The sequence below is a fragment of the Telmatherina bonti genome (assembly GCF_933228915.1).
Source record: "Telmatherina bonti genome assembly, chromosome: 15".
NCBI lineage: Eukaryota > Metazoa > Chordata > Actinopteri > Atheriniformes > Telmatherinidae > Telmatherina > Telmatherina bonti.
The window spans coordinates 19,840,523-19,857,659 of NC_136613.1; the positions used below are offsets into that span (position 1 = coordinate 19,840,523).

Here is a 17,137-nt window from a genome sequence, read left to right on the forward strand (position 1 = left end):
TGTAACGAAACAGTGCATAACGTAAGCATTGTGAAATATAATATTGTCCTAATGGAAAGTTAGTGTGTTTCATTCTTGCAGTCTCAACCAAACTGTGTAGCTATATCTACAACCACACAAATGCAGTAATGGCAGTTAAACCTTGTAACTACACAATAATTAATCAGACACAAAGCAACTTATTGCTGTGCTTGTTTGTTTCTGTGCTGTGTTTATTTATGCCAACTTATGAAGGTTATATTGCTCATGTCTTCTCAGAATGGACAACTAAAGAAAGTCATGAGACTACCTTGTAAAATGAAGGTAAAATAAATAAACAAATAACCATATTGTCTTCTTTATGGGGTTTAAGTTACAGAGCAAACCAAGACAAACCAAAATGATTTTATTTACATACTGACAGTATGCATAACTATGTGTGAACATTAGTTTACATTTTATGCTTATGTCAGTTTTTTTTCTTCTTTTTGTGTTCTTTCAGCTGCGAACTTCCTTTGGCTAATAGACAGAGAGGTGGCCATCAGATGTGGTCATTGTATTTTTGTTTAATATAGAGTTTAAGTTACATCGCAAAGCATGATTGCTTTTAATTTAGAATTAGTTTATATACACACTGATGTCACTTAGTGGGTTAAAATATGTGGACACAATTAGTTTGCATTGATTTGTCATGTTTAAATAAACCTCTATTTATTTATGTGTTTGTTTGTTTGTTTGTTTATTTACTTATTTATTTGTATTTGATTTGTTTTTACATCTAACAAATTACATATGTTCATTTTCCTTCATGATATTCAATTAGACAACAAATGCAAAACAATTTAAATGAGAAATAAAAGATGTAAGGTTTTGATCAATTGTTACTATCAGCGTACTGAATATTCTGGCACTCTAATAATGCAGCTCCACTCGTGTGGCTTTCTATTAGCTGGCATGATATAGATAGCAATGGTTAAGCCTTAGAATTTTTCTATCTATTAATCTGGCTGCTATCTCGCTGTTTATAAATTCTCTTTTAGCAGACATTTGTAGAGAGCTGGCGACAAAGTCTCAACAACACGCCTCCCCTCAAATCTGAGTGCTGTTCATGTATTTTAAAAGGGGGCAAAAGATAAAACACAAAGTTAAAGATGAAAATTGATTAATCATGAAAACACAGTATTGATACATAAACTATTTTGATTCCTGAATAAATAATAATGTGGATATAAAAAAAAAAAAAAAAAACTATTTAAAGGTCTAACTTGGGTTATCCAGATTGAATTTTTGCAACACATTTCGGGAAGCTGAAAAGTAGATATGTAATTTGTAAACTGAACATCTATTTCTTTATTATCTTTTTTTTTTTTTAAACATTTTTAACAGAAAATCAACAGTATAAGGCAAGAATAAAAATACTTGATGTGTTATTTAAAATCAACAGTACAATGAAAGTATACATTCAGATCACTGAAAAGTACAAGAAACTAAACAAAACCTTGGCAATTATGTTTCCATATATTTCTCTGCTATTCCAGTTACTGTGCTCCACACCAGATCAAAACTAATACACAACTAAACAATTAAGATTGAAATGATTAGAAATTGACTTCATGCTCAAACATATAGATTTTTTTTTAAAAAAAGAAAACCCTACAAATTACTGTATAAAATCTAAAATTTACAGAGTTTACATGTTATGGTTGCAGGCAAAATATTGATATAAGGTTAAAAACAGTAATGAGTAAAATTACAGTACTTAAATACATGTAAGATATTTAATATTTACATACACAAAAGCTTTGCAGACCTTTACATTTGTGCCTTTTAAAGATAAATGTGCATGAACAAAAGCCAAGCTGCCCCAATCATCTACATGCTGAAGTCAAAATAAATATCTGTATACAATTTACAACACATAAAAATCTGATGAACCTAAATATTCATAAATATTGTTTGATGAAAAAATATATATACAAAACAACTGAATGTCATGAATATTGAGATGTTTTAAAGCATATTGTTTACATGTGAAATATTCCCTAATAATCTCACGAACTACATCCTCATTAAAACCTCAATTTCCCATTTATGATGTTATATCTGCATGACACTGATATGAGAGGTACTTCATCCCACAACAATGACTGTTGTTGAAAAATCACAAATTACTCTAATAAAAAGCCAAGTAAACCGCTGGCATCTGGAACAATATCTTATTATCTGATACCTCATTAAGTGCTCCATGTGATTGCCTGTATTGGAACAAAATCATACAAATCTCAGCACATCATGTTGTGAAGCAGCATCAGAGGGTAACAGTCGTGTCCCTGAGGGGTTTCAAGACCTGCGGGGCTCAAGTCCATGAGAGAGCTGAGTTAGCGTTCTTTGGTTGTCGATCACGCTGAGCTGGCGAACGTAGGTCCAAACGTCAGGGTGGTTCTTACTAGCCAGCGGTGAATCTGGGTCTGATGAAAAGATGAGAAGATGTTGGTGAAATACTTTTGGAACAGATATCTCCATGCAGTCTACTGATATAATGCTTACTGAATGTCTGACTCCGACAGTATCTCACTATCTTCACCGTGTTGGCAATCATCCGCTGGAAGACAGAGAGCTATAGTCAGCAGCAAATATCTGCTTCAACAAACTAAGTAAAACAAAAAGATTTGACTGACGAACAATGATGTGCAGCTGCAGAGCCTCACCATTTTCTCGAAATTGACCAAATTGTCAATAAATGTTTTGTTGCCCTCATGAGTGAATGTCATGTCTGGTAGAAATAAGGAAAAATGGACGCCATTTGTAGAGAGTTAGAGCTGCTAAAATTACAGTTGAAGAGTACCAGCCATATGATGTTATATTAAAAATACGCAGTCATCAAAAAAATAGATCTGACCTTTGATGAGCAGGGGCATGAAAGGAATGATTGGAGGTTCCAGTTTAGCCACTGTCAGTCGGTACGCCCGGTGGTTTCTGGATGGGTCCTGTGGAAACAGTCGCACTGTTCTGAGATCTGCCATCACTGTGTTAAATAGATCCATCACAGTCCCAACTGAGGGCAGGGCTGCTAAACCCACACTGAACTCAACTTGATGACTTTAGTGTTGACTGAAGATGGATTATTTAAAAAAAAAAAAAAAGAAAAAGAAAAAGAAAAAAGCTTACCATTAAGTTTTCAAATTCCGCATAAAACTTCTTGAATTTGCTGGGGAGTTTCTGTGAACATACATAAAAGTGGAGTTAGCTTGTAGCTAAGGAAGAATTTAAAAAAAAAAAAACCAGACCATACATACGGATCCCCACCTCCCAGGTTTGACTCAGCCTGCTCACTGCTGGGTTACTCAGTCCCATGATGATGGCAAAGAATGCATTTAGGTTCTTGAATTCTTTACAGCTTAGAAAATTAAAGGAAAATTAGACTAAATAGAGAAAAAGCAACTTAACAGAGCAAAGATAAAATAAAAAAAGATGTACTTACTGCGCAGCAATTTTGATAAACTTCTTGAGAAGCTGCACTCGTTTGCTCAGCTGAGAGCACAGACACATTTCTGTGATCACCCAAAACTGAACTTCATTAAACCTTCTCAGGAACAGATCCAGGTTCACGGTGGTTTTCTTGACACACTGCCTCCCAAATGTGTGATAGATAAGTTCAAGCTGTAAGATAAACATAGATGAGCTTCTAAATATTGGAATAAATTACCTCATAAAAAGTTCAAATTCATCTCATTTTACTTCTGCTAACAACTTCCAGCCACTCCACAATACCTCATGAACACAGTTGAAAAGCTCCCAGTCATAGGAAGTCATGTGGTGAGCCACATCCTTTGAGCTCATCAGCTCAAAGCTGACTAGTGAACCTGTGCTGGGACCCTCCTGTTCAGGTAAAGGTGTCTAGAAAGTACAGAAAAAAATAAGTCCACAATGGAAGCTATGAAGCTTTGTAATGATGCCTTGCAGACAAACACATTTATTCAATATGGCAATATGATCTTTTGAGAAACATATTTTAAAGCCAAATGCATCCAAGGTTTAGACTGTAGTAATTCAACTTCATTTATATTTTTATATATATGTTTACTGAAAGATTCAAACACACCAATGAATCTAGTTGGTCCCTTTGGCAGGCAAAAAGTCGTCCATTAATGCTGAGTGTGGAGAAGACTGAAACATCATTTGGCTTGAAGATAGTTTTCTCTGTAAAAAGAAAGAAAGAAAGAGGGTTGGAGATAAGCTCTGTGATGATGAATGAGCTCAGCTTTGCTTCCACCTGGGTAGGAAAGTTCAGATCAAGTACGAAGAACGATAACAGTGAGAAGAACATGATCAACATGTGCTGAATGCCACGATAAAAACTGAGCTCAGGTTTTTCTAGAGCCACTTTAAAAGTCATTTTATAACCACTTTCAAAAACTGTTGTTCACTGTCAGCAAACTCACTGCTAAAGGCTGCTAGTTAAATCAGTCAGAATGAGTTATTATAACAGCCTGCACGTGCTCTCTGTTTTTGCTGTCTCTTTATTTGATTAGCACGTAGCTGCTGTCCTTCTCACCTCTTGCTGAACTGAGGTTGACGAGTATCAGGTCCTCCGCTGACCCCAGCTTGTCGGCAACAGCACTGATGACCTCCCTGACCGAGGCAGACACAGAGACCCGGATTGTTGTATAGGTGTGGTCATCACAGTAGACTTTGAATAGAACTGGAGGCACAAATAAACTTAACCATGAAAAATGCAGTTTGTTATGTAAAAAATGTTGAGAATCCTTTGTCAGTATTATTGATAAACTCGTAGACAGTTGTCCTTTACTTACTTTCATCATTACTTTTGATGGGCTGACGTTTCTGAAGCTTCTCGTCTCCCATACTGAACTGCCGCAACAGGATTTTGTGCTGTTGAAATAATAAAGCAGTTTTGGAAATAACAAGTTAAAAATGTAAAAAAAATGAATAAATGAAATATGCAAATATGAAAACAATGAATAATAGACTCTGATGTTTACCTTTTTCTGTGATGATATGGCATCTTCAACACTAAAATATATAAATATATAAAGAGAAATATCATCAAAATTTCACGTTATAATCACTGATCTTTTAAAATCAAGATCACCACCCACAGCAAGAGTCACCTCATTTAATCCGTATCCTTCATTAGAAAATGTTGACTTACTTGCACTTCACGGTTCTCTCCAACTCCGCCAGCTGATTCCTAAGTCCTGAAAGCACTTTGGCATCAATAGATACCGACGTGAGAAAGTCCTGCAAACGTGTTTGAATCCAATAAAGGTGCAGTAGAAGTGACACATAAAAATAAAACAAGACAGATTTTGGTTTAAGGAATACATATTGGGAGTCTTGGGAACTTTAAATTACAGATGTATCAAGCTTCCCATCACACTGAATCAGTATTTGAAAAGAATTATACTTCCATTATATATTACTAATAATAACAAAATATAATAACTAATCTGTTGCAAATCTATGACAACCTCGTGTGTGGCTTTGCATGTCATTTTCATGTTCACTATATATGTGCTTGTTTGTATTCTCAGCTGACTGGATGGCATATATAGTTTGTTATTTCTTCAACTAAATGTCTAGTGCATCTGGTGGAAATAAAGCTTATTTCTTACTAAAGCTTATTGTGTTCATTAACACTAGAGTTTAAAGCTACATTGACCTCAAGGAAGGTCACATCTTCCTCCTGCAGGTCGTCTCCATGTACAGCAGCCCACTGAATGACCAGGCGGATCACTCTGCGCTTATTGTTTAAGGTGTAGTCCAGCTTCTCTTGTTCAGAGCCCTGTGAGGCCTGAGCATGGTAGCTGCGTTGCAGTTAAAGATCAAGATGATGTAATTACAGGAAATGTGTCAACATTTTGTTTTCAGGTCAATTTGGCATTAAGAAACACAGCAGAAAAAGGATACTGAGCTCTCAACACTGACCACAGTTGACTGTTGGGTATGAAGACACAGTGCATAAGCACAAAGTCATCCAGGGCTGAGTCTGTGACAAAGAATAAAAAGGCTCAAGTTAAAGACATGTGCTTACGGCACACAAACACATCAAAAGGACTTTCAAGCATATGGCCCTGTCTCTGTCACCTCTGCAAGCAACTGAAAACCATATGGATCCACACATGACAGTAATTAGGTGAGCTCTGTGATGTGTGGCTAATTATAGAGGAGAACAAACGGATCGGTGCAGAAACAGTCAGCAGAGGACAGAGACGGAGAAAGCGGAGGACAGAGTGAATACTGGAGAGGAAAACCCTTTCGAATAAATGATATGTCACATTAAACTGCAATAATCTGACATTCTGGTTGTGACATGGGAAAAAAGTACCTGACTCTGTGAACTGAGAATCTAATCGCATCATTTCGAGAAGGTGCTCCAAAATCTTCTCCGACGTCCCAGACATCACCTTGTATCTGGAGCAACACAGAACAAAACACACCCTTCGCTAATCAAGAAACACTGGCTCTTAATGCTTAATGACACGGTTATGGCCCTCGACTGATTTGTGTTACTTCAACATGTGTCTGTGATTGCTTCATTTGATAACAATCCTATTTTCAATCAGTATTCTTGGCTAGCAGAAGATGAAGGGGAGTCTATCATAAGTGCCAGGATCGAAGCCAATAAAAAAAAAAGAAGAAGAAGATCTGCAGGGGTTTTTTCTTTGTGAAGGAGAATCAACACAATCCTGCTTTGCTTGTTTTCATTTCTTGATAACAGCATGACCAGAGGGAGCTATACCAGCAAGGTGGTGTCTTCCTTTCTCGTGGACCAGAGCACTGTCTTGACACTCTCATGTGTGAAGAGTAGAGTTGATTAGAGGGCGACCCTGAACAAGTAATTGTGACTTGCCAGGCCTCCCTTTTCCCCCCAGGAGCTAGGCCATCATTACCATTAATATGTCTCTCAGTATTACAGCCACTGTGGAGCTGTGACAGATGCCTCTATTAAGACAACGTTTGTCAGCTACAGAGGATTGCGGGGTTTGTGTCGCCTGCATGTTTTCTTTTGCTGGACACATTGATTGTTAGAGTTCAATAAAACTAATAAAGCTGCTTTTGTTTGCTTTTTGTTTGTTTGTTTTTTTAGTTGGGGGCTAGCATTTGTAGAACATTTGTGAGAATTTTTATGTCCAGAAATCTAATTAAAAAAAGACAATACACTCAGAAAGTAATTAATGAGAAGAGTCTGCGGTCAAAACTACACTTTTGCCCGTTCCTCTGTGACACGGAGCAGTCACAGTGTATTTTAAAGTCAGTTTGCTCCAACTTTCTTGAACCACTCCTCTTTTGTTTGCATTTTTTTCCATGGTAAGTAATTTCATGTAATCTTTCAAAGTAGTCTTGAGCAAATCTTAAGGCATTCAGCCCAGGCCTGAAGTTATTGCTAAGGAAGGGAGAAGAGCCTCAGATACACCAAATGTCCCAACAGCTGGTCTGTAAATCAGTGGCACAAAATCTCATTTGGTGATGAATCCAGTGTGGGATCATCTTGACAGAGAATAGAAAATAAGGCAGTAAAGATACAAAAAAAAAAAAAAAACAGCTTTAATAAAGTTGTTTTTTTAAAACTTGAGAATTATTTCTGATGGTTATAATTGAATAAATTACAAGTACGCTTCTCTAATTAAAGACGTGGCCACATCAGTTAGCTACTGACTGTTTAACTCTGTTGAAATGCACAAACTGTTTTTGCCTCACAAACCATATTTCTATTTGTACTTGTTTTATGAAGTTATTGCAGCAACTAGCTAATCTTCTGGCGAGTAGGGAGACTTTTGCACAGAACTGCATATGTGATTAAGGGGCAATAAAATAAGTGTCTATTAAATTTCTGTACCCATTTATCAGTGAACTTTTGTTGAAGAATTTAATGCTCATAGGAAACCAATTAGCTTGGGCCTAAATGTGTCACATGATCAGTCGGTTAAAAAAAAGATATCAGGTGGCATCAGTTTGAGCTTGAACTATTGATTAGAACTTAACAAATAGAAACAGTATATATTGTCTGTTTCACTCGGTTTGAATGTGTGTATGTGTTGGGGAGGGAGGGTACAATTACTTGTAATGAGAAGTAGAAGATCCATGGACAGCGGTTCGACTGCTGCTGAGGCTCTTTTCTAACACCAGAACGTCCTGACCATGCTCCTTTAGACGCACAGTATTAGCCTCCACATCCTTTGCAAATACAAACAAACACACACACAATGAATACATGAAAGTATTTTACTGCCAAGAAATGTGATCTACAAAGATGCTAATCTAATTACGCTTAATGATGTGATCAGGACAGTTAGTCACCATTAAACAGCCATGATATTGACAATAATACACTAAAAGCTCAGTAAATTTTCATCTGCCTTGTTTGTATGTATAAATTGTCTAAATAAAGTATTTACAATATTTACATTATGGGTAAAATGGCATGAAGTGTACAGTGCCTAAATCAAGGTACAATATTCAATCAAAATTTTTGACTACATAAAGAATCCTTCCATGCGTGTGGTTTGTAGATGTGTGTGTATGTGTGTGTTCGTGTGTGGCGGGGCAAGAGGGGGTGGGGGGGGTGTCATAACAATAATCTAGTAATTATATCCTGACAGTTAACCTAGCATTCATGCAAATAAAATAAAAAAACAGTCATAAAAACATGTGTTGTCATTATTATCAACTTCCAGTCACAACATGTGTCATGTCTCTACATCCAACACTGTCCTGCTGAAGGATCAGTACACGTCCAGTGTAAACAAACCTCTGCTTCATTTCTGTGCAAAAAATGTGTGGTGGCATTTAATGAGAGTTTTCCACAGATAAATTTAGCATCTAGTAAATGCCACCACCCCCGCCACCCTGAATTTATTCATTCAGTGGAATGACTAAACGAAAGTGTCTCCAGGCTGGGAGCCGATCAAATAACACCTTTTGACTGTGTTACTGTTAGCCTGCCAGCAGAGGGTGATAGTGTTTTTTGTTTGTTTGTTTTTTCTCAGTTGCTGCTGAAAGAGCACCTGCATACAATCTGAAACTCACCCTCAAAATCCTGTTGAAGTCCTCTTTGTCTACTCTCAGGAAATGGCAGTTGTCCTCCTGCAGCACAATGGAGGCGGCACGGGGCGCGTCATTGACAAGAGCCAGCTTCCCAAAGTCATCTCCTTCATGAAGTGTGCAGACAACACCCTGCATAACACGGTGCTCTGATCAGTAACAGACTAAAGCCCCAGTAAGAGAAAGATAAGAGCAATGCTTTCAGAACGTGTATCAGCAGGAATACCTACTTTTCCATAGATGAGAACATTGACTGAGCCCTTTAAAATGATGTACCATGATGTGCCTTCCTCCCCTTGGTTGAACACTGAGGGAAAGCAGAGACAAAGAAAACCCTTGAGGATCAGATGTAATCTCTTCTGGGACTTTTTGGGTTAAAACTGATTTTTTTTTAAAGGCTCGGTTCTGTTGTTGCTCGGATTTAATAATCATCAGGTCTTTGTGATAAACAGCTGGTAGTCATGGTAGTCTTTTTATTACATTACTCACACACTGTTCCCGCCTTTGCATGGGACTCAAAGATAAGAACTCCAGCAAGTTCCCTTTTTACCTGTGAAAGCAGAGGAGAGAGATTTATTGGAACAGAAGTTCAGGTTTAACAGAGTACAAACATATTAATGTGCATGAATCTCTTCATGGGGGCAGGATTTATCTGGCTACACAAGACAGAAGGAAGTAAACTCACAGTGGTAGATAGGTGTGATAAGGCCTTTATGTGGAGCAGCTCTTCATATATGATCTCCAAGTCATCTGTTGTTCTTTCACTTGGACTACAAAACAGGAAATGTGTGAACAAGATCAGAAAGCTATAGACTGCACTATGTTTTAATGATTTCTAATTTAGAACCGTACGGTTTCCTCAGTATCATTCTCATATGAGCATCTGGTCCAATCTGCGAGAGGAGGAGCAGAGTGTCCTGCAGCTCCTCTTGGCACGCCCTCATCTCGTCCTCGCCGGGCACAGGAGCATCCTCCTGCTCATCATCCAGGAAGCGGTAAAAGAGATACTTGTCCTGGAAACTCATTTCCTGCTCCACTACATCACAACAACATGGCAAACACAGCAAGGCTTAGGGGTGATTTTCACATAGGTACACAACTCAGGGCAGACATCAAACAGGGTCTCACCATGGTTGAGAACACCCTCCTCCAGCAGCACCTGCCACATGCCCACAGCCTGGGTGCGAGAGTGGACGCATGAACTCTGCTGCATTTGCCAGTCGACCAGTTCTGTCCCCACACAGCACTGTCTGTAAAAGACAAAAGTCGTGATAGGATCTGAGACAAGGCTGAAGAGTTATGTAACGTGTTTATCATCTGGCTTTGTGTTGGTGCTTGGACTGTCTTTTAGCTCACTGTCTACCTATGATTTCTTGTTGCTTTTCTGTTGTGACTGTTTTGTTTTATTTTGTTTAAATTATGTTCAGCCATCATAAAAAAATGCTTATAAAGGAGCTGTATCCTCATGATCCACTCAACTAAACCTAAATTGCAATTTTCTTTTTCCTCTTAAGCTTATTGTAGGTGGGGGATGGAGGTAGGAACAGACTGTCAACACTTATCTGTTGTTACCACCATATAAATCTGAATGAAGTGCATTGCACATAGAGGTGTTTATTTATTTGTTGGGCAAACACAGAAAAACAGGAGTGCATTAACAGTTTTTCATCTAATTATGGTCATCCTCCTTTTGTTCTGCTAGGGAGCATGTGCTTTTGTTTTGTTATCCAGCTGTTAATGCTAATGCCATTGCTAATGTTAATGAAAACTGTTGTCAAGCCTGTCCAGGGTTTAAACCAAGTGGTGGTCAGGGATCGCCACCATCCACCAAACCTTGACTAACCTACATAGTCAATCATGAAGTTCCATATCCAGTATTACTAATCCTGAACTTATAGAACTGGAGTTTCATATTATTAAATAACTACTCAATCAATCAAACAGATATTTGTTGTCTTCATGATAACTGGAATAGCGCAAATTACTGTTTGGAGAACAAAGGGGGGCATCAAGTACAACACTTTCCAACTCGCTACACAACAGAAGATTTTTTCATTTTAACATCCTGACCAGTCAACTTTGAAAAATAAAACAAAGTAAAATAAGATAAAACTGGCAGAGAAATTTGTGAATAAACAAACAAACAAATAATGACCAAAATAGAGCTGTTTATATCTTGTCAGCACTTATGTGCTTCTGATGGAGAATTACCCTGTTATGGAGGGTCTGTTTTTTGCCTCTTATATCTGTGTTTGTGTTATGGTGCCCTCTCCTGTGTGTGGCGGTAGTGGGCATTGTCATGGCAACAGATTTTACACCTGATCTTCATCGGCAGCGGCACACTTAAGGACAGCTCAGCCTTCCAGTCTTCGCCAGATTGTTGTTCACCAAGTGGTCCCAGCTCTCAGCCGACTCAGTATTTTGATCTCACTTATCTCGACCAGATTTAACCTGTTTCTCCTGTCTTGATTAGAGGATCCTGCCTGTCTGTCTACCAGTCCGTCTGTCTGCTTGCCCGCTCGTCCACTTGCCCTCCAGTTTCTTTGCCCAGGAGAATTACATTAAAACCTTTTCTTCCTCCAATTGTCTGCTAATGAATCCTTTCAACCCAACCTCATAACAGTTTGTTTGCAACTTTACAGAAAAACTAATAAGTAGATTTTTGTGATTTTTGTTTTTTTCTGAAGATCTTGTTCTAATTTAGATTCCATTACATTTCTGGAGTGATATGGAAGAAATTATGAATGCAGGAATTTTTAAAAGGATTTTTTTTTAGAATATAAGCAGCTTGGAAGAGGTTTACACTCTCCAATGGCTTTTCTGGTTCTCATTACTTTTATCAACAAATTAGAAAGCTTAATTGAATCTTTGTGGGCATTTTTAAATTGTTGTATACAAATCATATAGTTGTTTGGTAGTATGCATACGCGCAAATGTTCAGAGGGTTATTTTTTCCCTTTTTTTTATCCTTCATTGTGTTTGCTACTCCCATTACTTTTTGTATTTTCCTTTTTAGATATTTACTAAGATCTTACATTTTTTGACCTGTGTGACTGAACTCACAGTTAGATTTAATGGTTTAAGTTTTATGTTTTGTTCTTTTACATGCATATTCCTCAAAATATCCCTCTTCATGGATTTTAACTGGGATCTCTAAAATATCATAGCAATAAGCTGCCAACCAACCTGTATGTCTTCAGATGGTACTTCCTGTCTCGGATCATGTGGGGTGCGCCAGAGAGGATGGCATTTCGGAGAATACTCCCAGCACGGAGGATTTTCTCAGATGGCACCTGCACAGAAAAATCTGAACTAAAATCTCAGAGCAATAGATTCCTACCTGACTTATGTTTAGGTGAGGAATGGCCCCAACACACAGAAGGTCATCATGTTTACTACCTGAGACATGTATTTAGGGTGGGGTTTGGCTGGACTTTCAATGAAAGACTTCTGCAAGATGAAATGACAGAGATATAAAAATGTATCATGGATGATGGTGAAACTCAGGCTATTTCGGTGAAATTAAAATTTACCTGATAAAACAGAGTATAACTGGTGGTCTGCCTTGGAACATGACAGTTCAGTCATTGTCTCAAAAGACAGAGGGAAAGACGACGTGTCTGACAAGTCCAGCTGGATAACGTCTTTCCTTACAGCTGACAAAGCATCTTTATCAGCTTTAGATTTTAATTAATCTATTGCTTCCAATATTTCCTCTTTGAGTTATTTTTAAGTCCTAAATGAAGCAAGTATATTAATTTTAATGGAACACAGTTTTAGTTTTTTGTGTTAATTTCTTTTACTCTCCCACTGGGCCTGTGGGGTAAGCGGCAGGACATTGACATTTAAAATGCATTCAGTATGCTTCAGAAAACTGCACAACTCATGCATTTATGTGAAGGCTTTAAAGCCTCATCTTTTATTTACAAGAAAGAAGTCCACTCAATCACCAGAAAAGCAGTGCTTTCAAAGTTATTATTTATATATGTTAAATCCAATTAAAGCAGCGTCTTTATTACATAACAGGAAAGAAGCTTAAGTTTTCTCCCCTTTACGTAACAGAACAATTGTGTTGTGACTAAACTCCATGGCAAAACAAAGCACAAGGCAACATAAATCTGATGCAGTGCCATGATATCAACAAGGAAATGACAGCAGGAGAAAGGTGGGACAGGAACCGTTGTTGGTGGAGATTAGAGTTCCAGTCACTTTGTTTATATTTAGGCTAAATTTAAACAAAAACCATATTTCATGTTGATTCCTATCTGCTGCTAGAGATGTTAGTAATAACGAATCATATCAGACACTGATATCAGCAGCAGCTGAAGCTTAACTTGTTATACAACTCGTCTGCTCTCAGACAAGTAGCAGGGCTGTATGTTTTTTCTAAAACTCTTTCTCTTTTATTATTATGTGCAAACAATGCAAAGTGTAGATCATTACTCAATAAAGAGTCAGAAGAAATACCTTAGTTGGATGTTTAGAGACAGAAACAAATGTGTTGCTGCTTATGTTTTCTTTGTCCGGCATTCCTGGTAGAAAAATGAGAAAAATTAAAACATGCATAACATACAAGGACTTATAATGCCAATGCCAATCACAGTTTGGCCACATGCCAGAAAAAAAAGAAAGAAAAAAGATGCATCTAAGAGTTTGTCTTGGAATAACTAGGCATAATAAATCCTTGAAAACAGATCTTTAATTTGAAATATCGTAGACTCAACACACCCTTAAATTATTTCCATCACAGTATTTCCATTATTTTGTGTAATCCACTTATAATCATTTGCAATTAACCCACGCATAATCCACTCTGCAACAATATTTTGCACGCACACATATTCATATATATATATATATATATATATAGATATAGATATATATATAGATATATATATATATATATATATATATATATATATATATATATATATATATATATATATATATATATATATATATATATATATATATATATACATATATACTTTAAATATTTTTAAAGTAAAATATTTTCTCCATCAAGAAGCATGCTTCAATTACTCTCACCTCTCCTGCCGCCAGCTCTCTTTCATTCATCCTGCCATCACAGAAACACTCTCAACCTCTCTTCTGACCCTCTGCTCTCTGCCCACCTCTTAATCATCCAAACTGCCATCTTTCCACTGCAGCTAGACCGCATCTTCATTTCAGCTTCCCCCCTTTAGATCTCTTTACCAATGTGATCATCATACCTCATCACCAGTTTTACTGAACAGAAGCCAGTATTTTTCTGTGTTTTCTATACCCTGCTTCTCATTAATGTTGTAATTTTATTCACTTCATGCAGGGATAATATTTACATGAACCAGCATTTTTCTGACTGTCCTTCAGAGGGTTTGTTGGAAGGGTTGTTAGTCAATTGTAGGAGCCTTAAGCTTCTTCTTCCTTCAGGACAAATAGCATTATTGGTCAAGGCTGCTCAGTCATAACTGTGTCTGCAGGGGAAAACTTAGCTATTATTAGACATGCCTGTCAAACCTCCGATACAAAAAGCCAGATGCACGATCTAGACACACATACACACACATACCTATAAATGTTAATGCTTGCGGCTACAAACAGCAATACAACTCAAGCATCTATATTTCTTTAATTTTGTTCTAAATATGCTGCATAAAACATCCTGCAGCATTCAGGACTGACAACCACTGGGAAGTTTTAAAAAATAAGATAATTAAAAGATTACAGTATTTTCCAACAACACTCAAATATTTTTCTTCTCTATTGATCAGATGAATTAAACATACAAAGTGTTTGATTTTGACAATAAAACCTGTTTTCTAACACCGATGTAAAAACAAATGAATACTCTGTGGGATGATAAATATTTTTTTTTAAAAGGTAGCTTCAGAAGGTGAAGGGAGGAGGTTTTTGAAAGCCCTGCTCTTGCTTCAGCCAGTGTCCTGCACACTTTTTGAAAAAGTTATTTCTCTTTTGGATCTTTGTAGACTTTATAAATAAATACAGCAGTTGTAAAGAGTAAAGACAGCTGTCTATCATTTTATCTGTAAAAAGCCAAAGTGCATCTTCCCTCTCATTGAAATGTCACATCAGTCAGTATTTAGTTTACATGTCAAATATGAATTCAAGCAGACACTTTTGGCAGGAAATGTTTCAGAACTGAATATATTTTTCTGTCTAGTAAATAGCTTCAAAGCAAACAAGTGTGTATGAAAAGTAACCTGATTTACTATGAAAGAGTAAAACTGTAAATAAGAAGACAGTTGAAAACATATTTAATTTATACGCCTACTGCAGTTACAATCCCACTGAGCTGTTTCTGAATGTTTAGCACGAGAATGAATCAGCCTCCAGCTGCTGATTTTTGTCCAGCCTCTGTCAGTGTACTCATGCATAAAGTGCTTGTAGCTATAAATCCCAGAAGTACTTGACTGAACTTATTGCAAAGATACCCAGAGCCTTGCTCTTCTCGTGCCACTCCAAAGTACAACGTCTCCTACAGCAGACATCTTTAGGAGATTAAGAAAGCTCAGATCCTAACTTAAGGTGTGTGAGTTTAAAGAATCATCAATGCACAATTAACCAGATAAACGTTTCTTGAAAGTGTGCTTATCATTATTGAACCATCATATATGAATCATATATATATATATATATATATATATATATCATATATGAAAAAAAAAAACAAGACATATATAGTGAAATTCCCCTGGCATTAAAGGAAGTGATTCCAGATTTCCTGTCTGCACACTGCTGTCCATCATTTTTATGATACATGACTTTGAAACATGCTATAAGAGTGCTCTGGTTGAGCAAAGCAAAGTCAATATTAAGTTAACTTCCAATAGAAAAACAACGTGGTAGCATCAGTCTTTATCACAATGTTAAAGCACAGAGAAGGGTTGTGAAGAATTAAGTCAACTGAGATAAAATATTGCTGCAGGAATGTATATATAATGTCAAGTCTGAAGAGCAAAAACAAAATTGTTACAGTAAGCACCAGGAAATGCTGAGATTTTTTTCACTTAATTATCATTACAGAGTTTACTTTTCCAGTGCTTGTCCTGTGTGAGGGATATGTCAACAACTTGCAATAAGCATGACAAAGTTGGGTGATTTCTTTAGAATATTTAGAAACAAATACTTACTTTCTGAGCCACAACTGCTTTCCATCACACCATAGGGTGGGGCAAGTAGACCAGCCATGCAATGATGATATTTCTGCCAAAAAAAAAAGGCAAACTGAAGAATATACAAAAGAAGCTGCTGATAAGAAGATACAGTATCTAAATTAAGACACACCCAAAATATAAACATTTGTGCTGACAGCACGCTTGGAAATGCTTTGCACATACTGTAAACATATCTCCCATTTACACCTACGCAGTTTGAGGGCCTGTTTTAAGGAAAATCTTGAAACTTGCACAATTATCTCAGCTCTGCACCAACACTTTTCTGATCCACTAGACCAATATGCCAATGGAGTGGTGGGGATTACTGAGACTTCTGACCAGGGGAATCAAATTAAACTTGCCGGTCATTTTTTTTTAAAAAATAACAACAACAACAAAGTTTAGTTTCCATTTAGTCTGTCTAATGCAAAGACAAAAAATGAAAACCAGAGTTTGCATTACATTTAAAACCATGTGATACATTTGTAATGGTGGTTGGTAGTAGCAAAGCTCGTAGAGCCAAAGACTCAGGTCAACCAGTCCAGACCAGAGTCCAGACATGGAGAAACAGCATTAAGCTGGTATGCTGTAAACAGCTGGAACAAACTGCCAGTGGATACTAAACTTACACCAAATTAAATCCAGGTTAAAAACATTTTCTTTTCTCATGCACATATGCATGAAATCTGCACTTTTAACTTTTCTTAATCATTTCAATTGAACTATTTATTTATTGGGATTTGTGTGATTTGTCGCTGCTTTTTACTACTTTTTAATGCTTTTTTGTGGCATCTATAATGCTTTGAATGTTTTATGTAAAGCACTTTAAGTTGTTTTGTGTCTGAAATGTGCTATACAACTAAACTTGCTGTCCATATTTCTTCGAGAGCAGACGAGTTGTACATCTGTCTCTA

At 36.9% G+C, this 17,137-nt stretch overlaps 1 protein-coding gene across 1 annotated transcript in view; it reads right to left on the minus strand.

The window, feature by feature from the left end:
* Positions 1-2,319: 2,319 nt before the first annotated feature.
* rapgef4a (Rap guanine nucleotide exchange factor 4a) overlaps positions 2,320-17,137 on the minus strand; it is a gene marked incomplete at both ends in the record, with an annotated part of 37,376 nt that continues 22,558 nt past the window's right edge. Inside the window, 27 exons of the mRNA XM_079254444.1 lie at positions 2,320-2,447; positions 2,527-2,581; positions 2,688-2,752; positions 2,879-2,966; positions 3,148-3,198; positions 3,286-3,376; positions 3,461-3,639; positions 3,751-3,876; positions 4,082-4,179; positions 4,535-4,681; positions 4,794-4,872; positions 4,983-5,013; positions 5,153-5,241; positions 5,663-5,807; positions 5,911-5,989; positions 6,329-6,414; positions 8,063-8,178; positions 9,031-9,177; positions 9,276-9,352; positions 9,535-9,595; positions 9,731-9,815; positions 9,898-10,081; positions 10,174-10,295; positions 12,232-12,338; positions 12,445-12,495; positions 13,513-13,577; positions 16,200-16,272. Of these exons, the coding sequence (XP_079110570.1) occupies positions 2,320-2,447; positions 2,527-2,581; positions 2,688-2,752; positions 2,879-2,966; positions 3,148-3,198; positions 3,286-3,376; positions 3,461-3,639; positions 3,751-3,876; positions 4,082-4,179; positions 4,535-4,681; positions 4,794-4,872; positions 4,983-5,013; positions 5,153-5,241; positions 5,663-5,807; positions 5,911-5,989; positions 6,329-6,414; positions 8,063-8,178; positions 9,031-9,177; positions 9,276-9,352; positions 9,535-9,595; positions 9,731-9,815; positions 9,898-10,081; positions 10,174-10,295; positions 12,232-12,338; positions 12,445-12,495; positions 13,513-13,577; positions 16,200-16,272 (2,625 nt within the window). The remainder of the gene's footprint in view (positions 2,448-2,526; positions 2,582-2,687; positions 2,753-2,878; positions 2,967-3,147; positions 3,199-3,285; positions 3,377-3,460; positions 3,640-3,750; positions 3,877-4,081; positions 4,180-4,534; positions 4,682-4,793; positions 4,873-4,982; positions 5,014-5,152; positions 5,242-5,662; positions 5,808-5,910; positions 5,990-6,328; positions 6,415-8,062; positions 8,179-9,030; positions 9,178-9,275; positions 9,353-9,534; positions 9,596-9,730; positions 9,816-9,897; positions 10,082-10,173; positions 10,296-12,231; positions 12,339-12,444; positions 12,496-13,512; positions 13,578-16,199; positions 16,273-17,137) is intronic.